This window comes from Anopheles ziemanni, chromosome 2 (assembly GCF_943734765.1).
Source record: "Anopheles ziemanni chromosome 2, idAnoZiCoDA_A2_x.2, whole genome shotgun sequence".
Lineage (NCBI taxonomy): Eukaryota > Metazoa > Arthropoda > Insecta > Diptera > Culicidae > Anopheles > Anopheles ziemanni.
In genome coordinates, this window is record NC_080705.1 from 16,465,070 (window position 1) to 16,486,106 (window position 21,037).

Here is a 21,037-nt window from a genome sequence, read left to right on the forward strand (position 1 = left end):
GAGGAAAGTGCACAGAACGGGGAAATTGGAATTGATTGGAAAAAAACGCAAGGCAAGAAAATATATATTTTTTTATTCCTTATTGTGTGTAGTAACGGCAACACCGACCTACTGCGTTTGATAGTGTGACAGCGTTGCACTGCGTTACGCGGATGTCATTAGTAACACACCGGGGTAGTGTAGCGTTATACCCCGTTACCTGGCACCTATCAACCGCGGTAGCGTGCGTTTCTGTCAACCATTAGTATACACATACTCAAATAAGAGCAGCAGCAGCATCCTTCCTACAGGATGGATCGAATACTATACGAAATACCCACACACACACAACTAAGTAATTGTTCGATGAAAATGTGTACTTTATAAAAGTGGCAACGTTATGCTTATTCCATTTTACCCATTAGTGATTAAATGTGTGATTCATCGTATGCATGTTACTACCAGAGAAATACAAGCAGCATAGAAGCAGACAAAACATACAACAAAACAAAAAAACCCTATCGAGCGTAAATAATCGAGGCGTTATTTTTGTAGGCACGAGCCGGAGAAGCAGCTCGTGAGGAGGTGTACCTAGACTAAAGGAAGCTCGCAAATCCTTCCTGCACAAGGACCGGTCCACCGATCGTTCGAACCTTCGATCACACAGCTGTAACTCGAAGCCCTCAACTCCAGCCTGTTGAGGGTTTTGGGCTGCCCGACGAGCGCGGAAGCTGGTCCTGTGTAAGGGTGCAATACCACTACGCAGATTGCAGCACTACTATACAGTTAATCGTACGTCTAGGTACTAGATTTGGTGTCGTTTTGGCCACCCGTTCGGCAGGTTCGTTTGATGCCGGCACGAAAACAAAAAAAACACTTATGAGGAGAGATCATCAAGTATCGCACAGTAGCTGTTGACTATCATTCGGCAATTTATGGGGGCATTCCATTTCCAATCCACATCGCACCACCAAGGAGAACAACTTCCTTAACAATTAAAACAATCACCATCTAATGGTACAACTGTTTCCATCAACGATGGGAACGCATTTACTGCAAACAAGCTTTACTACGCGATCACGTTGTTTTCGTGTGAATAAGCGGATTACTATCTTGACGAGTCGCAGACTCTCTCACTCTTTTGAATCGTCGTATATACATATTGCGCTCTTATGCCAACCGCGGCAACGCACAAACGAACCTTAGCTGAACGGGTGCCGACTAAACCAAAACCAAATTATATGCAGCTACCAAGAGAGAAGAACACGAAAAACGTACAGAAGGTGGCAGCAAACATGAAAATCAATTGAGAAGATGGCGATGACGATTTGTTTACACTTTACATGAAATTTCAGACAGTAAGAAGGGGAAGGAAGAGTTAATCGAAGGTGGAAGGTTAAAATAACTTGAGACAAAAAAAACGAACTAATCAGAGACTGAGTAAAAAACTGAGAAAACTAACAAAAACAAAATAAATGCAAGTATCTCATATTTATTTGGAACTGTTATAAATATATATATATTTCCTGTCGACAAAGATTACGCAACCGTTTTCTTAGGTCGAAATTTTTGTTTTAAATAAAAAAATAAACTGGATTGCGTTTCACACAACCTTGCACAAAGCTCATTGTTAAATTCTTTTTGAACACAGATTTAAAATTTACAAATTTTTCTAATGTTTTTTTTATGCACTACAATCGAATAATGGAAGTTTTAAGCATTTTCAAGTGATTATATTCAACTCCACTCCGCAGTACAATCATGGTTTTTAATAAAACGAAAGCTTGACACACCCCAAATCTCGTTCCAACGGAAACCGACAAATCATTGCAAGAAAATGGCCAACGATAATTGGAAAACAAAACGTGAAAAGAAAAGAAATGAAAAGAAAACTTAAACAAAACCAAATCCATAACGGATTACTATATGATACTTTTTGAGCTATTTCACATAAATTATATAGATATATATACATATACATATACATCAAAGAGGATCTAGAACATAACAGAATAGTGAGACAAAACTATGGCAAGAAGAAGAAGGATCATTAAAAGCAAAAACAAATGATTGCAACAGTTAGACAGTCACCCGTAATTAAACTCCCTGAAAAAAAACCTCTCACTCTATAAGAATATACACATTATATATAAATATATAAGTATATTATATACACACAACATTCAATAGCATTCTCAAAAAAAAAAAAAAGATACTGCAACATACATTTACTATGCAGCCTAATCCCCAAAGCGATATCCGCTCACTTCCGCGCCACGATCAAATGGAACAAATTGATCAACGTGGAAACTCAAAAACAAAAAGCATAAAAAGCGGTGCGGCTTTTCGAAAGTCATAACCATGCATAAATACGTTGTGTTTTTACTTAACTATCACCAACATGGCAGCAATTGATACGTATTCATAGAAACGCAAGGCCCTTTGGACCACAGTGCTCGATCGACCAGTGTCGTCAAAATTAGTTCATTTAGGGTGAGTGATGAGGCCAAATGGACGAATGGCAACACTGTTCGACTTGCTTGCAATGCGTCATATAGACCGCGGAAAACACTAGCGGAGAGAAAACTTACACACCCGAGGCGAGCATGGAAGCAAGATCGGTAAATCTCCCATTTTCCATGCCTTGGAGAAGGCCTTGGCCTTCTTGATGGGCTGAGGCCGACGAAAAGTGACCTGGCACAGGCAGCTAGCATAGAGTTACAAAACCCGAGAAAACCCATTTCAAGCGCTGGGAGTGCAAGTAGAAGGAAGGAGGGATTGAGAGCGAAATATTAATAAAAGATGCATATTCATATTAACCTGTATGTAAACTGAATGTCCACCTTCGTGCAACAGCAGTGAAATATCATCCAAACATTTAAAAAATGGCAAACCCACAGTACACGTGCAAGACACACTCCTCGGGCACCCATTATCCATTACTACACGACACATCAAGCAAAAGGGAAATATAATTATACACTCATATTATATACATTCACCTACGTTTATCGTCAGGAGCAAAACGAACTTGTACACTTTATACTTACCGTCTTGGATCCGTCGCGCATGCTACCAGGCACCAGAAAAGGGCTGAAAGGCCACTGAGGCATCGTGTACATTTTGGGGCAGGATGTGGAAAAGAATAATAAACAACCAAAGTCAATGGCACACAGCTCTGCACGAAACTTTCAAAAAGTAAAATCCTTCGAAATCTACATGTGGGGCAAAAGGGAACCCGAGTCAGTCTTAAGGAATAGCAGGAGGACGAAACATAAAAAATAAAACACAGAATTGGCTCAAAGCCTACTAGAGTTTAGTGCATATTCCTACTCAGACTTAACCTGTAAAAGAGCATTGAATAAACATGTTTTACGTACGATGATCACGATACCGAGCAGAAGGAGCATACATGTTCCGCTTCCCGGCCGGATCTCTTCCGGTACCGGTATCTTTCAGACGTAACTTTAAAAGAAAACAAGCAAACAAACAAAACCCACAACCTTATGATGATTATTCTACCAGATGGAAAATGAAACGAACGACTAGAACGAGTGCAGCTAAACAAATGATAACACACTCTTATGGATCGCACCGATCGAGCAGCTAGGGAAACGTAATTTTAGCAACAAGTAAATTAACAAGTCAACAGAGAGTCAACTAAACACACGATTTACACGCACGCATTTGCAGGGAAGGATCAGTTTTTCAGCCCTTTTTCCCCTGTTGGTTTGCCCATTTGGTTTGTCCTTTAGATGGAATCGAGAGTAATTCAATTTAAATCAGTAGAGTTCACGTTGAGTTGGAACTTATGTCAAAGCATTTCCAAAAAGTTTTCACTTCACTTAATTTAGCAGGGAATACAATTTTAGTTAAATCAAACTGGTCCTATGTTTTCCTCCTTTCTGACATGCACAAAAGAAACAAAAACCCGAATGATTGTTTTAGCCTGGTCGGTCGAAGTTTAACTATTTAGGTACTACTACTTTGACTGCGGATCATACTGTTAATAGCGATCGAAGGGGATGAGGAAGAAGTTTCGTTGCACTTTGTGGAGTTTATTGTATGTTCTTGTGTAGGGTTGTCACATACCAACATGTTCTGTTATCGTCGTTGTTGTATTTGAACGTTGAATGCTTCACACCCAACGCACAGGCGTCAGTCAGCCAGTATGGTCTCAACCAGCACTCGGTTGTATGGTGCCATCGGCCATTAACATTCACATTCCAACATTCACATTCCTTCTCTTAAACTCCCTAAGAAAAACAGAATGGCAAATTGCAAATATAACAGTCTATTTGTACTTATGTTTTATTTTCATAACCTGAGCATAGAGCTGTGCGTTTCTTTTCATGCGTTTCTTCTAAGGTACTCAACGTCACCGAGTTCATCCGAAAACGATATTTTTTTTGTTCAGCAGTTTTAAACTGCTTGATGGGTAAAAGAAATGGGGCAAGGAAAGAAATGATGGAAGCGAAAAACAGCATCTTCTTTATTCACTACGTTGCTCTCCGACGGCAAGGTAAGTTCTTGAAAGCGTAAAGTTTAAGGCTAAACGTAGGGGTGGGAGAAATGAGTACGCATCGTTAACACTGACCATCCTTGAACCAAGCCCCTTTACAACTTTACAACATCGGCCTTGATGATCAAGTAATCATCTAGTGAGCAAAGTATTGTGGTTTGCATACCTTGAGGCGCGGATTAATTTTATGGAACGATTTTTCTGTACCAAAGAAACACATTTTCATTTGAAATGAAATTGTATCAAAAGTATGGAATATTTTATTTGTTCTTTATTTTCCCATATCTAGACTTATTCGTCAAAGGTAGTATTTCATCGCACATTGTCTGCAAGGGTGTGAAAAATACGCTTCAGTCCAAACTATTATTCAAACAATTGCACACACCCATAATCCTACTTCTCGTCACCCGTTTGGTTTGTCTAACGCCACAAGCAAGACCCATCGTATCCAGCGAGACTGTACTGGCCCCAGTACATGATTTTTCCATAACGTTTGTCAACTAACCGAGGCCAGGAGGGGCTTACGTCTATAAATTTGAACAGCAAGGAGGATCTTCTTCACACCCGGTCCGATCATCGGGTGGGTTTTACTGTTTGATCCAGTCGGTCCGGATTGTGGTGCTGAATGTGAGGGAAACATTTACGGTTCACACCGTTGCACCAACAATGAAGCTTTTCTCAGGCCAGTCGAACGAGATGACGAAATGTTAAGCGACCGAAGAGCTGCAGAGAGTAAGTGTGATTATCTCGTCTAATTTTATTATTCAAAGGTCAACGAATAATTTCGGGCTAAATGAAGATATTTTAGAAATCATTTTAGCAAGAACTCAGACTATGCTGCACCTGATACATCCCCAAAGCTTTTACAAAACCCTATATTAAAGGTGAGATTTTCTCTTTTCTTCCCAACTTTTGATGCGAGTCGTGGCTATTGCAGTCCGGCGTCGCCGAACGAAAACCGGTTGAGGGCTTGGGACCATCTCCAAACGGGCCGGAGATGAGCATTTGTCTTTAGCGATGCACCCGTCTGAAGGGAATTTTCTTCCACTCAAGTTCGATCGTTGGGCGCCCCTCTTATATAACGCAAGGTGTTGCATTTGAACCGAATATGTCTATCGAGTCGCTCGATTCGGTGAAGATCAAAATGGGTTTAGTGATAGTTATTTTTAATTTATTTTAAGCTTTTGGACAATCAGTCATGAAAAAAATCTTCCGCGTCCCGGATCTGTAATGTCACGCGTCTTTAAGGGGTCGCTGTGATCTTCGAGTACGTTTTGCGGTGTAGTACTTCCGCAGACTGCTAAACAAACATAAGCTCATGTGGACCGGCGATGCCAACAATCACCTATCTGACACGTACGTTATGCCGGACGAGGTGGAAAAAAGCCTCGTTCACGGGAGCTGGCAAAGAAATGGAAAAGAAATAACAAGAAGAAAAAAATGAGGACATACAAGGCCAAACACAACACGCGTAGGAAGTCTCAAGAGATCATCGTGCAGATCATGACAGTATGTCAAGTTTGTGTTGTCTTCAAAAAACTTGCTGAATAAATAAATAAATAAATAAATAAATGATTTTTAAGGTAAAGTTCTGAGTCCACTGAATGTACTAATTACGTGAAAAGAAACAGAAACATGGACCGAAAAATCAACCTCAAATGTAAAAGTAGAACCATAAAACATTATAAACTTCAAAAACCCAAATGTTTCTATAGAACAAATTTACGATGAGAGCTCAATCAAAATATAAAAGTTTGGTATACAAGTAATTGTAATTTTCCACTACGGTACTCCCTAATAATTTAGGGAGTTGTTAGATGCAAGAAACCAAACCATTGACGAAAGTGATTGAGCTGGTGTTCAGTTAACCAACATATCCATCATCTTGTAGGAATTCCAAATTTCGGTGCGAAAGAAAGAGTTACATCTCGGATCGTCTCCGACGAACGAAAGGGCACGGCCCCTTATGGATGCTTTCTCGAACACCCCTTCGCCAGTTTCGTTGCCGTTGTCGATCGTCTTCAACGTCGAGTGAGCGAGCCAACAAGAGAGTCTCTGCACTGTTGGACGCTGCTAGATCAGCCACCGAAATCACCGGCTCATGGCGATAGGCGCGAGCGCTCGTCGGCAGTCGCGTTCGGAACCCGCGAGCGTTTGGTTCGTAGTAAAATTGTTCCCATCGCGTTTGCCTCCTGTGGTGGAAGTGGTTCGTTCGGTGGTTGCGAAGAAAGCATCTCAAGCAATCGCAGGGGAAGTGTGAAAGCCGTGTGGTCACAACGGGATCTCGTCTGGATCTCGGTTGAACCGATTGACCCGATTACGGTGAAGCAAAACGGGAAGAAAGTTAGAGCCCCTCTGAAGCATTGGAGGGCAACAGTGTTTGATGTTTTGAAAACGACTAGTGCGAGTAGTGTGCGTTTCAGTGAAAATTCGCCACCAACGGTGGAAGTGAAAAAGTGCAGTTCGTTGAACCACTCTACGGGAGTTTGTTAATTCATCTACGTGTTTGATTCGGCGTGGAAAAGCGACGCAAGCGAAGCCGTTTTAGGAGGAAGAGGGGGCAAACAAATTTCACTCCCTTCTACAGCAAACCGCGGACACCGACACAACACCCAAACACGCCCAAGATGGTCCTGCGAATGCGCGACATGCTGTACGAGAATCCGCTCGATCACTTCCTCTCGTTGTTGATTGATTTGCTGATATTTTCCGTAAAATCCGTCTACTACGTGCTGGAAACGATCGCCCTCACACTCACACCGTATCAGTTTCGGAAGCTAAAGGTAAGCATGTGGGAAATTAGAGAACCCCCAATGTAACTCCGGTGGTGGTCTGTAACGATGATCAATAGAGAAAAAAGGGATAGAAGAAGTTCGGCGAGCCGTTAAGCCGCGAGCTGACCTTGATAGTTTCGGATTCGTGATGTGGGTTGTTAATGTTGATTGATGCGCACGAAAATGTGGCCAGTTGTAATTTTTTGTGTAAGCAATGCTCGCATAAATACACAAAATATGGTAATAACATTAAAGAAATGGCTAAAGGATCTCTTTCGAGTTGAAGCGAAAGCTATAACGTTTTTACTACATCAGTATGAACTATTTCGAAAAATATTTGAATTCAATTTTCTAAAACCCTGAAAGTTCCAGTAGGCCTTTGTGCTTTCAACGTACGAACATAAATAATGGGAAGAAATATTGGCACGTTCAAAAAGTCAATTAGAATATCAATAGAGTTTAATTATTTGCTTTTCAATTTGCATTTTTGAATCCAATCCATCTGAATACGTCGCGGGGTTTCTATTTATCTGCGACTTGTGTCACACTTGACGCATACAATGGTGCATGTGCGGTACGTGCTTTGCAATAATACTTCCCACCTGAACCATAAAGGTGATCATATTTATTGTCTCACCATACCCCGTACGAAACGAATATCGTAGAACGATCCGAGCGCAAATCAGTGAAAACCTTGCCCCCCTTTTGCTGCCGGACTACCGCAAAAACAACGCAAATGCAACTATACTATGTGCATACACCTTTCACCAAAACTGTAAACCGATCGATCGAAACCGCAAGTTGCAACCGCTGGCAGTTGAAAATAGTCGTTAAGGCATGAAAGTATGGTTAACGATCCACCATGATCCACCGTTTGATCGGACTGCACAAAATGGGGCCGTAAAGGGCAATTATCTTTTTTATTCCATCGGTTTTGCCAGGTTTCGGGTAGCTTTCTCCGAGTGTGAGGTAAATGGGCGCATCGAATGCATACGATCTCATTTGAACGCGGTGTCAACAAATTTAAAAATAGACCGACTTCATTTCAAAGTGTGGTGAAATAGATTTCCTACCTCCATCTTATAATTAAAACAAATAAAAGATAGGATGAAAGAAAACAATCAGAGTTGCAAACGGTAGAGAAAGTTTACATAACTTGAAAGGCTAGGCTGTAAAATGCATATTTCAACGGAATACGGGGGAGTAAACCTTCCTCAACGAAAAGCACTTCACTTCGGCATAGATACATTATGGAAGAAAAACAAACTAAACGTTAGATAAGGAGAATTCAAGAGGAGATTAGGAGGATTTTAAAGTGCCTTAGCAATAGGTATCTTTCCAAAGAAGAGAATAGTTGAACGAATTCAGAGTATTTCATTTGTATTTCAGTTGATATTTTAAATGCAAAAATACCTTTCGGTCCAAATAAGAGTAATGCAATCGAAGGCTTGCTCGTTAATTCAAGGTATCTTTTACTTTCGATGCTCTCCTCCTTTCGAAAGGGAAACCGAATTCATAAAGCCGCCCAAACACTTCGCTTAAGCGCACGCCTCGAAACCATACCGGAGATGCTTTTACCATACACAACCATACTCCCGACTGATGGCTTTCCCTTTTGGTAAAACGGCGAAATGAGGACAGTTCTTGAGTTCGTGCCAAGCAAACCGGTATTGAGGAGAATAATTTAAGCCCACTACGGTACAATTGGGGAACGGTCAGCGTGGTCAGCTTCTTATCTTTTCCTACTTCATCCACCAACAGCCGCTCCACTAGGGCGTGTTTCCTGTGAAGTATTTTCCCAACATCTCTTCGCCTTCTTTTCACATTTCGCAACCTTTTCGCAGCGCACACTACCTCCATCCGTCTCTCGACGTCCGTTTTTTTCGGGTGAAGGTGAGCAAGAAACGGAAGGGAATTGGTAGGGCACATAAACCAACTAATTTATGCGACCAACGGCACAAACTGCCGGCCAGGACCGGCGGGAAAGGTGGCTAGGGGTGGGCCCTATTTATGTAAAACATGTAAATTGGTATGCGTTCGTTTCACCACGTGCGGCATCCCAAAACAGGCGCCATCTTTGGCGGATCCCGAATGGAAATGTGTGATGTGTGTATTGTTTACATGTGAATCCAACAAGATGGGTCATTTTTCTACTTAACTTTTCATACTGCAAAGCTGTTGTGAATCATTTTTAAAGCCCAGCAAACGGACGGTTTGATGTACAACCAGCATCAACCGAGTGCATGTCATTGCACTCTAGTACTTTACAAAATAACAATAGAAAAAGTAAAGTGGAACAGTCAGCGATACCTGAACAAATTAGCGAAAGCATGATATGTTTGAGCAATCAATAACCGATGTTTTTCTTCACTCGGTACAACAATTCAATTGACAAGTCGAGGGCGTGTTGTGAAAGTTGCTGAGCAATAAGTAAAGTTCATCAACTTCGTCGGAAAAATGTCACTTGATAGATTTTTTTCTCTGTAATATTATTTTCGCTGATTTATGAGTAACAAGTTGTTTTAGCCATGTAATTTTAGCTATAACATAACATTTGTTGCATAACCCTACACTTGTTACGTTCCGCTCTCTTAGTGCCTAAAGACACAAATGTTTTTTCTAACTGAAAACTCGCGGAATGATTAGCGGGACCTTGTGTTTTTACCTATGAATTTTCCAAGAGTACTTCTTAATTTCTGCAGATTTACAACCTGGTCTTAAGCTCGTGTAATAAATAGAAGACAGATTTTTGTAATTAATGGTTTGAAAATCACTTTGAGCGAAGGCCACAAGGCTATCGGTGGACAGACGATGTCAAAATGAAACTTTAATGGATTAGCTACCCGCAACTCCTAAACATGCTAATGCGCCAAGTCATTTCCTTGTCCGTTAATTAACAACAGCTCTTTCGGTATACACTTGGTGCAAAAGGAAAACAGCACCTTCCTTGACCCATCGCCATCGTTGCTCGGTCAAAAACGGTTCACTGACCCGACCCAGATTGGCCACCGGCCATCGAAATCCGTCACCTCTCGATACCGGCGCACTGACAGTTATTATTGGTCACCCAGCGAAATGCAAAATCGCCAGTCAACGCCCCTCCACCATAGGTCGGGCTTAAGTTTAGAGCGCAAGTGTCACCGCCGGTATCACCGGGCACTTAGCGACACGGTGGATTATTAAGTGATCATTTATTTGCAGCGATTATGGATCAATTTATGTGATTCGAGTGACACGCCGGAAGATAATTACGCTACGGCCGTTGGGAGCCCACTCTTCGGGCAAAGGATGCTTGCTTGCAACGAGCGTTTTGTGTCTCTTACAGAATTAGCCTGCTTCAGACCTTATGAGGAAAAATGGAAAACAAGTTACTTAACCGTTGTCAGTGAGTTCAATTATTGAATTAAGGATGACATAAATTCAAGGCATCGTTGATTGAGAGATTGATTTACGCTCTAGTTGAATATTTATATATTCTTTTAGTTAATACATAATTACAGAAAGTTGTTTAACTTCTTTCTTTCATCTGTACTAACCCATTCTCTAACTGATAAAAAGTAATTTTCTAGCTGGTAGCCTACCAACAACTACCGCTCATTTTAATACATGTGGAAGGCGAACGTTCGTTGCTAAAGCGGTAAAACGGTTCGAAAACAGTACTACAAACGTACGCTAGCTACAACTTATACTCATGTCTTACATAAAAGTCAGGAACCTCGGGCAGATCTGCAAGTCTGCAGGAACCCGAATCGTAGCAAAGGAGGGAAAAGGGAAACAACAAAAACCACCCAGTCAGCTCGTATCATAGCCGACGTCTACCGCACCCAGTACATTAAATTAATACTGCTGAAGTAACTCTCTTTCGTTGGTTTTTTTCACCAGCCTCGATTTCTCCTGAACCAGGAGTGGTCAAAGTACGGAAAACTGCCGAGCGAGAAGTGTGTTGGGAGTTGGGAAGACAATTGTTTTGAAACAGCGGTGAAATTAATACTTCACCATACACATCCCGCGCACATGCTGACATTTGGATGAAGCTCGTCAAGATGTTCGTCACAAATGGAACCGGTTGTACACTTGAATAATCGGGGGACTTTTTCACTACGTCAAATGTCAATTGCGCCAAAAAAAAGTGATCAGTAATATGAATGTTGAATTTACCATTACAGCCAACAGTTCCTATGCGTAACTTGCATGGGGATCAAAAACCTATCCCTTCAGCCGAAAAAGTGAACGGAAACCCCAAGATTCGGTTTGAAATGTACAAAAGACTTCAACGGCCGAACACCGCTTTTAAGGCGACGAACCCGGCGGGATGCATAACAACAATGCACTCGACCTCGCGGAACCAAGAGGCATGCAAACTGTTTGGAAAAAAGAAAACAAAAACAAACCACCATGGTTAATGTTTGCCGTACGTCTGGAAGCGCTTTCTCCCTGGGGGTCGAACCGGTGGGGGCACTATTAGGGCGACGATTGCGCGACGTCCGAAATCCGGTGATGTTGGCAAACTGTCACACAGTTCTGTTTAGTGATGTGGTAGTGCCTATTAAAAGTAAATTTTCTCGTCGCGTTCACGAATTAGAAACCTCACATTGGGATCACTGTGCGGGAAAATTCGTCACCGTCGCAAACAATTTGTTGTGTATCAAACCGAACCCTAACTAGTGTTTCTTCATCCATGTCAAACTTTCCGTTCGCAATAAAACCCAGCGGTTTTTTGTTTGCCAATCTAGATTGACGAGTGAAATCGCTGTGTGCAAATGTCACATGGCGGTCGCGATCGTCTCATTTCATTTCCCCGCGAGTGCAGTTTGCGATTGGGATCAATATTGATATTCGCGGTGAAAAGGTTCACCTAATATTTGCTCTTCTGCCTCTTCCATCCAACAATTCACGCAAGCAAATCTTGGCAGAGATTGGCAAAAAAAGAAGACATCTTGCGCCGCTCGTAAAGTCCTTGTTTGCACTGGCAAACAGTCGGTGCACGAAAGGGTGTCACGTTCTTCTCTAGGATTTCTTCACACTTCACCCTTTGAGACACGCGGTGGTGGGAAGGAGGAGAAGGAACCAGTCAAGAGTGGCGTTTCAGTGGAAATGTGTACTGAATGAAGAAGATAGTGTCGCATGCGTTCGGTGTGACAAAAGCAAAGCCAGGCGTGTGCGGTATTTGACAGGCCATTAGGCGGAGTTGGAAGGAGTTGATTAGGTGGTGTTCTTTGTTGTTGTCGCGTTTTACCCCCCCTTTCGTAATAAAAGCACTTAAGCCGACAAACCACCGGAATGGTGCGGTTAACAGCAAAGGGTTCGCTCAGTAATGAGCCACATTGTGCTTGCTTCATTACCGCATACGGAGGGTGGATTTGAATTTCCGAAATTTTTCTTCTACCAGCTTCGAAATTAACGACATGCGTAGATGTGAAGGAAAATTTTTTTTTGCCACGGAATTCTGTGGTATTTTAAAGTACTAATAAAAACACTGTCTCATTTGACCTTGAACTGAACAAACCAGGATAGAGCGTAGCATGAAACGTGTTTCTATGTTCATTACACATTTCACCATCAAAACTTTCCGTTATTGAAAAGATAAATATAACACCTTGGGTCTGAGCTGGTCAGTAAATCAATAAATTATTTCAACAAACGATTCAATAAGATCCAAAACATGGTGGTATGTAGTTTTTGACAGACATTCGGTTCACTGTAAATATAAAAACAGATGAAACTAAAAGTTCAAAAATTGCTATTCATTATTTACTTAGTATTGTATTTGTATGTTGTATTTTGCTCGTAGAAAGGTACAAAAATAAAATCAATTTAGAAAGTGCACAGTCTTCTTCCTTCTTCGAAAAGCCAATGCATAATATATACGAAAGAGGATGTACGAAAGTGTGTCACGCCTTTGCCAAGCCGATGCCGATGTTAGCAGATAAAAGGAAGACATATGGCGTTCGCTGATGTTATAATGCCAAATCACCAACCACACCCATCTCGAGCACCACACAGAAAGCTGAAGAAAAGACTCAACAGCAATTGATATCTTACCACTGCGTTAATCTTAAGCTGCGGCATGTTCGTAAATACAACCCACCCCATACTACTAAAGTTAATGTTGATTTTGTTTTCTTTCGCCTCAGGATATCTCCGGCCAGGTGGTGCTGATAACGGGTGGAGGTGGCGGCGTTGGTCGGCAGTTGGCATTGAACTTTGCGCGTCTACGAGCGCGCGTAGTCATCTGGGACATCAACACGGACGGTAAGCGCAGCCGCGTCCTATGCATAATTTCTATATGCTGGCTGTACATAAAACATGATCAAACGGACACCACAACCTACGACACCTGACCCATCGAAGGGGGGAGGGGGATATTTTGTCGTTGTTCCTATCGGTGATCGACAGTGGCTTATTGATTGATAGGACGTCAGCTTTACGCCGCTGCCGACGCTGATTAATGTTAATCGCCTACGAACAGCACTAACACGTGAGAAGCGAGGTAACATGCGGGCCTAAGGAAACGAAGAAGGTGGTTGTAGGAATTGATGGCTTTAACATCTAGCATTTAAAGACAATCGAGTCTCATTCATAAGAACAAACACTTCCTGCTAGCAACAACCGATGTGATGGAAGCGATTCTTAGCATAAGTATAAAGCATGCGATAAAGATAAAGCATCTAGAGGTTTGTTAATTGGAATCTTTTATGGTTGACTATTTTTTAAGGTAGACTCGACTCGATTGTATACATAAATCATCACACTTTCTGTATATGTACATTATTTGTGATGTAAATACCTTAGTTGTATCCAATCGGCTCTCAGTTCGAAGCGGCATTTCTGCTTGGTGGGCCAATGTGCAAACATTTCATCAATTTATAGTTAGGACCGTATAGCTAGACGAAACTCATTAGATTAAGCAAAGATACACATTCCCACTGACCTCCACTAATCTTCGAATACCGTAAAAAGCTATCTGATACCGTTGGATTTGATGCAAAGCAAAGTCAAACAAACTTTTTTTCTCACAGAATCGGAAGAAATTGCACAATCCGAACGCTCGTTTGAGTGAATCTGTGCAGTTTGCGATAACAACTGATGGTTGATACAAATTAAAAAGTCAATTTCTCGTCCGTATGGTGGAAATCCCTTACCGAAATGACCATGAAACCCGTTCAGCCGCAAGTCTTATGCAATGCGAAGTCCTCCACGAAACCTGTTGTTGGCGATGCTCCTTCGGCATCGTTCAGTGCCATCGTCCGTGGTCATAGAATACGCAAATTTTCTGGTTTTACCAATAACCGTGCACCCGTCAAAGCCCGGCCAATATCCTACCATTGCATTTATAACTTGGTAGGAGATTTCTCTTTCGTTTCGCAGCATTCAGGTTTATATATGGTTTCAACTTTCAGCACACGAGACTAAACTTCATTATCGCGGGAACCGGAAACGGTCGCACACATGGTCGGCAAGGATATATCAACAGCCGAACCGCTAACTCGATGGATTAATATCGCACCAAGCATTTGTGTCGTTTCTAGCACGATCTTTGCAATCAACCGATAATCTGTTTGCTCATCCAACTTTGCGGAAGTATTTTCTAAGCGTATAGACAAAGTGGAATAAAAACTAGATTTTTTCGTGTCAACCGTGCCAAATTCACACCTTTGTTGGTTAGAGTTTCACCTTCAGTAGTACAGCCATTTTGTTTCGGACCCCATCACCCGCTCCATGGTTTGAAAAGTTGTTTTAGGTTCTTGCGTCTATAAACAGAAACTGATTTGTCAACAATCAATCATTTATGAATCAAAGTTTTCTCACCCGCTGAGCTCACAAAAATCGATTAATGTAAAACTGATACGCTCCAAAAGATGACGATAATGAACTGGTTTGTTTATCGTGGATTTATTGTATCAATATAAGAAACGCATCAAAAGAATCTTTTAAAATGCGAACCTCGTGATTGTCGCTTGAGATTAGAGAGTAACAAACAACCTGCTTGTTTCTCAGTCGCACACTATATGAGATGCAAATTTAAATTAGTCGTTTTGCACAATGTTTATTAATTATTTTCTTACGGTTCTATTGGCACCATACGGCCCAAATGTCATCCATTGATAAGAAGCAAATATACAACTCTTTCTCGTTTTCCAAAATGGTCAGTTCCTTGTGATCAGTCAGAGTCATTGTCTTCTATCACTAAATGCACACTTACGCTAAATGCCAAAGTAGCTAAAGTGATTTGAGTTCAGCCAAAGGCACAAAAAAGAAACAAATAAAAATCTTCAAAATTACCCTAGAATTACCAATCATACTATTATTAAACATTTAAACTTCATTAGTAATATTTATAAATATAGTTTTATCAAATTAAGTTGAAAGAAGATGTGCAATTTATCAGCACAACTTGCTATAATATTATACATTCTTGTGAGTTTCACATGCTTCTAAAAATCGTTTAAAAATGACAAACTAAGGCACTCCAAAAACATTAAAACTAAACTGATTATCACGTTGCTCGGCGAATCAAAAATATAACCATAGCAAGTATTCGAAGATGATTAGACGCTAAAAATAGTTGTGCCACGTGCTCGAGTCACCAGCATTCCCAAACCGGATGCACTGGAGACAGCACTCGCGAGGGCTTTTTCAACGACCATTGACTGGCACGGTATCGGTAGGGTCGGCAGGAAACGTCTAGTCTAGACCCGGAGTACGTAAACAAAACAGACTCCATGGTAGGGCCACTGGAAGCGGGTTTTGTTTGTCTACAGCGATTCGTACGCGTCTCCAATGCGTCGCATAAAATTAACATAATCGACACAATCGATCTCGCACCAGACCGTGTCTTCTGGCCTCCGGTGGCGTATGAAGAGATCAAATCGGGGTCTAATGGTATTGCTTACGACGGCGAAGGCAAATAATTACAATCAACAAAGCCCCCATTAGGTGACCGGATTATTAATCTATGCCGGTGGATAATTGAGCCCAATAACGGACGACGGCTTGGGTGAGTTAATGCTCCGGTTAGCATCAAATTGGTGGCGTTTAGATGGAACAGGAGTTGCAATCTGCATTGTGGATGGTGTCTAGACTTGCGGACATATTGCAGCATCCAGCAATCAGTCATTCTGATCCATTATGTTTTCCACCGTATCTCCACCCTTGGTCTTTTCTAGATTCGCATATGAAATGTTCCTTTTGACTAAATGACAGACATAATTTTTCTTCGCCTGTAACATGGACATCCGAATCATCGAAAGAGTATGACAAATCGCATGTCCCAACCTGATGGTGTTTGATTAATCGTCGCGACATCGCGCCATCGCGGTGGTCTTGCACATCGCCGTGGAGGGCCTAAGGCGAACGAAAAAAACAATTAGCTAAAAAAAGCCCAACCATGTCATGGAACATCCAAGTAGTTTCATACTGTTGTTTTCTTTACACTCGTTCCATATGATGGTTGATTCCTGACGCGGTTGATCGGTTTCGGTGCCATTAGCGCTGAAGGGAACGGCGGATGCACTGGAAGCTGAAGGCTACCGGTGCCATACCTACCTGGTGGACATATCGGAGCGCGAGCGGGTGTACGAGGCAGCCAAGAAGGTGCAGCAAGAAGTAGGCAACGTGCAGGTACTGATCAACAATGCCGGTATCGTGGCCTGCCGCACACTCTGGGATCTTAGCGACAAAGCGATCGAGAGCACTTACGCCGTGAACATTCTGTCGCACTATTGGGTAAGATTTGGAGGATGCTTTGCGAGGGATGAACCTCGTGTAGAGGACTTTTTGTTAAAATAACATCTCTATTTTTGTTCCAGACGACCCGCGCGTTTCTTCCGGAAATGATGAACTCGAACAGTGGACACATCGTTACGGTCGGTTCGGTGGCAGGACTGCTCGGAACTTACGGCTGTACGGATTACAGTGCAACCAAGTTTGCCTGTGTCGGGTTCCATGAGGCCCTCTTTACGGAGCTCAAGGTAAGCTTCGTCTAAATGTTACGACATTCAGCCTATTAAACACTTTAATTAAGCTAATGTCCCCTCTCCCCGATGCAGACACACGGTTACGATAACATCCACACGACCCTGGTCTGCCCGTACTACATCAACACGGGCATGTTTGCCGGGTGCCGACCGCGTCTCCTGCCCATGCTGGAACCGAAGCACGTCGCCGACAGTATGGTGCGCTCGATACTGAAAAACGAAGTGAACTGCACGCTGCCGGACCACGTACGCATGTTCCTGCCGCTCAAGTGTCTGCTGCCGGCGAAGATGTGCTGGGAGCTGATGTACCGCGTCATGAAAGGCCCCGAAACGATGATGGGCTTCCGCGGTCGGGGCAAAGCGACTGCCGGGTAGAGCCATAGGGCTCACAGGTTGTTTCCGTTATACGTGCGTGACGTATTGGACCAAACTGGCGGTGTTTTATGTTTAAGCATACTCTAATTTAACTTTTCAATGCCGATTCATTACTAGCTTATGTCATACGATACGAAAAAATGGAAAGGTAACATCGGAAAAAGTGAAAATTAACAAAACCATAAACTATCTCTTCGTTGTGTACAAGAATTTCGTTCTTAAAAGAATGTATTTTCAAGGAGAACCATTACTATATTGCTTTTTTAGTTAATAGAATATCGCACAGCTGCGAAATTTACTCTTTTAATAAACAAACCGTTTGTTTATTATCCGAAAATCATCCTATCATCCAACTATGAGAACTATTAAAGCCAGTCGGAGAACAATTCGTCTTTATCCACCGTCCATTGCCGGCTTAGAAAAGGTCATAAAAGTAGTCTAAGCCTTGTCCGAGCTCCCAGATAGAAATTCCCGTTCCAAGCTCACGGGCCAGCTTGAGTCGCTCATCGATCGAAAACAGGGTTGGATAGAATACCATGTGGCGTCCATTGGAGGTCCTACAATTGAGATACAAAATTATCAAATCGCAAATGCACGCAAAACCATTTGCTGGCCATACGTACTTTACTTCGAAAAAGTTCTCCACATCATGCTCGTCGTAGGTAAGATGTCCCTTAAGGTGTTTCAGCAGGGCCAAATATTCGTGCGCCACTATCGGTTGTCCACCGTTCGGCGTGAAATCGCTTCCGTACATATTCAGCCCGAGCAGTATTTTGGAGCGTTTTTCGCGCACATTTTCAGCACTATCGGGGCAGATGTGTTGCACGGCGTTCCGCACCCAGTAGAGTGGTGCATTTGCGCCCGGTCGCTGTACACTCGAGAAATCGTACGTCATCAGCGAAAAGGCCGTTACCGTGTTGACGAGCGATTCGAAGTGTTTGCGTGAGAACAGGTCGTACGTTTCCTTCCGCGCCGGCGGTATCACAAGAATGCAGTCGTACGATGAGGCCGTCAGTGTGTTGCAGATTTCTTCCACCAGCCCAACCAAGTAGTTGTCTTCGACGCGGGCGGCCAACTGGGACCACACTTCTAGCACGATTCCGTCAAACTTGTGCTTCCGGATGGTGGCTAGGAGCAGTTTCGCGACGATTGTTCGTTCCTCTGGGTAGGTGAGCAGCTGAGAAAAATCTCGATCGGCGAATTTATCAAACAGAACACGTGGAATCACTGCAAAAACAGTCGATTAATTGTTCATATAGATAAGAGCAACCGTTTTCATACTCGCCATACCTCGATTGTTGATAATCGAACCGGCTTTCTTAACGTCCTTCACCCATCCATCGTCGATGTCATGTACGCCACCAATTTCGTACTGTTTTGGTCCTTTTCGCAGCACCTGAAGCCACACCGGTGACACGTAGTCAAACTTTGGTCCCCAAATTTTTGCCACATCGTATCCATGGTTGTTCCACTACAATTAGACGGAAGATATCAGTACATGCTTGATAAGGAACTTCCGGTCTCGTCACAGTATTGTGAGTGCCACCGTACCGGCGTTACAAAGCCAAGCACTTTGCCCTCGAAGAGCTTCAACGTGGTATCTTCAAAATATGCAGCATTTTCGACGATGATGTCCCGGGCGGACGGTTCGCCCTGTACCAGGTCCCTATCGTATACGTTCGCCAACTGCGGACCCGTTTTCACCTTCAGTTCTTTCGGGGCTTTGTTGCCCTTCTTCTTCGACGGAGACAGTGTCGCCAAGGCACCATGGTTTATTAGCACACACAACGATAAAAACCCAATAAATAACAGAACAACTTTGTCTGGCAGCATATTAGAGGACACCAAACTGTAACTAGCAGAACGGCCAGGAGAATAAGTTTGTTATCGTCCAATTCAACTAAAGACGATAACTTCTTCCGGCTTTCCGAACCTGACGTGGTTTGTTGTTGTTTACTTTCTCTGAAAGCTTCAAAAACCTTGATCACAACTTGAAATATTGACTAAAATAGCTCATTTGTTAATTACTTTTTAGTACCTCGGTCAATTTTAGCAACAGACCCTTCAAATGAAAGGTTTTTTGAAGACAGATAACTCTGTACAACAAAGATTTTTCCGTAATTCTTAGTTTATGAAATAAATAACTAAATGAGGCAGGTTGACGTGGTTTGTTTGTTTACTTTCAGATGAACACTGCAGATGAACATTGACGGCCGGTCGACATTTGACAGTTGTGTCGATGAAAGAACGATGAATGAACACAATCGATGAAACTGAATTTGGCGGGAAAATTTAAATATCGTTGAATGAAAGCGGATTTGGGATTTTTTTCGATCATCATAATACAATTTACATTGGCTGTTCACAGTCTCAAACCGATGAGGACTATAATTATAAGGAAATTATTCTTTTTGCAAATTATCAACCGTTCCTGCGATCTGATTAGGTGGCTTGTGGCCAAAGACAATTAACAGACAGGTCGCAGCATACCATGTAACGAGCCGAAAACCGTGGGAAAATGTTTGACACTTGGTTAAAATTTTGTTTACTTCTCACGAACAGCGAAGAAAGTGGGGTAAAACTGCAAATTTGGTATGTTTCATCAAAAGAAAAAAGAGTTGAGGCGTTCAAAATATGTTCTGGAGGAAGACTGGGTATAAGGCAGACCAACACACTTAATTTCGGCAATCACAGCGAGCAAAAGGATCTATATCACATGATTTCACACAGAAGAGCAGTTTCTATCCGCAAGACCATGGATACTGTGATCTAGAATTACCAACTACCTATTTCGCGAAGATTTTACCGGAGATCTCCCACAAGTATGCTGGAAATTTTTGTAAACACTTTTTTAACCAACTGTCACAACAATGGCGGAGCAAAAAATAGCTTTGACCCGACCTATCTGTTAATTGTCTTTGCTTGTGGCATGTTTCAATGCAGCCTGACAGCAAATAAGTTGAAGTACGATCTCCATAAAAATTGAATAAGCGATTTTCGCTATAACATGATTTTAAAAACTCGTGCCTAAAACTGTTTTTAGGAATGGCAACTGAGCACTTGTTAATACAGTTGTTGATTGTGCAACGTATGACAATGAAGTCTACTTCACGGGAAAATATTTCTAGGAGAAGGAACGCAAAATTTCTACAACAAAAACAGTTCCCTGACACAACATTCGGCACAGTTCCCTGACCTACGGCAACAACGGTTGGTGCTTACATCCCACGTTTTAATTTCTGCGTTGTCACTAAAAGGGAAAAACGAAATGAAAAGCGAGCAGCCAATGCTTGAAAGACACACTTTAGGGATTGGAGAAACCATCCGAACGACGACTTCAACGCGTGACGCACCGGTGTGCCGTTATCTCCCGTTCACGCCAGCGACATGCGACCAACGGCCCCTGTAGT

At 42.3% G+C, this 21,037-nt stretch overlaps 2 protein-coding genes across 2 annotated transcripts; one reads left to right on the forward strand and one right to left on the reverse strand.

Moving 5' to 3' along the window:
* Positions 1–7,128: 7,128 nt before the first annotated feature.
* On the forward strand, positions 7,129–17,627 carry LOC131282383 (estradiol 17-beta-dehydrogenase 11). Its single transcript, XM_058311830.1, has 5 exons — positions 7,129–7,284; positions 13,410–13,527; positions 16,766–17,001; positions 17,085–17,246; positions 17,325–17,627. Exons 1-5 carry the CDS (start codon positions 7,129–7,131, stop codon positions 17,625–17,627), a joined length of 975 nt encoding a protein of 324 aa, XP_058167813.1.
* A 356-nt stretch (positions 17,628–17,983) lies between these two features.
* LOC131293049 (chitinase domain-containing protein 1) lies at positions 17,984–19,460 on the reverse strand. The gene is made up of 4 exons (XM_058321129.1): positions 19,179–19,460; positions 18,918–19,098; positions 18,251–18,854; positions 17,984–18,184 (listed from the first exon to the last, which is right to left on the reverse strand). Exons 1-4 carry the CDS (start codon positions 19,458–19,460, stop codon positions 18,043–18,045), a joined length of 1,209 nt encoding a protein of 402 aa, XP_058177112.1. The 3' UTR covers positions 17,984–18,042.
* Between the last annotated feature and the right edge of the window lie 1,577 nt (positions 19,461–21,037).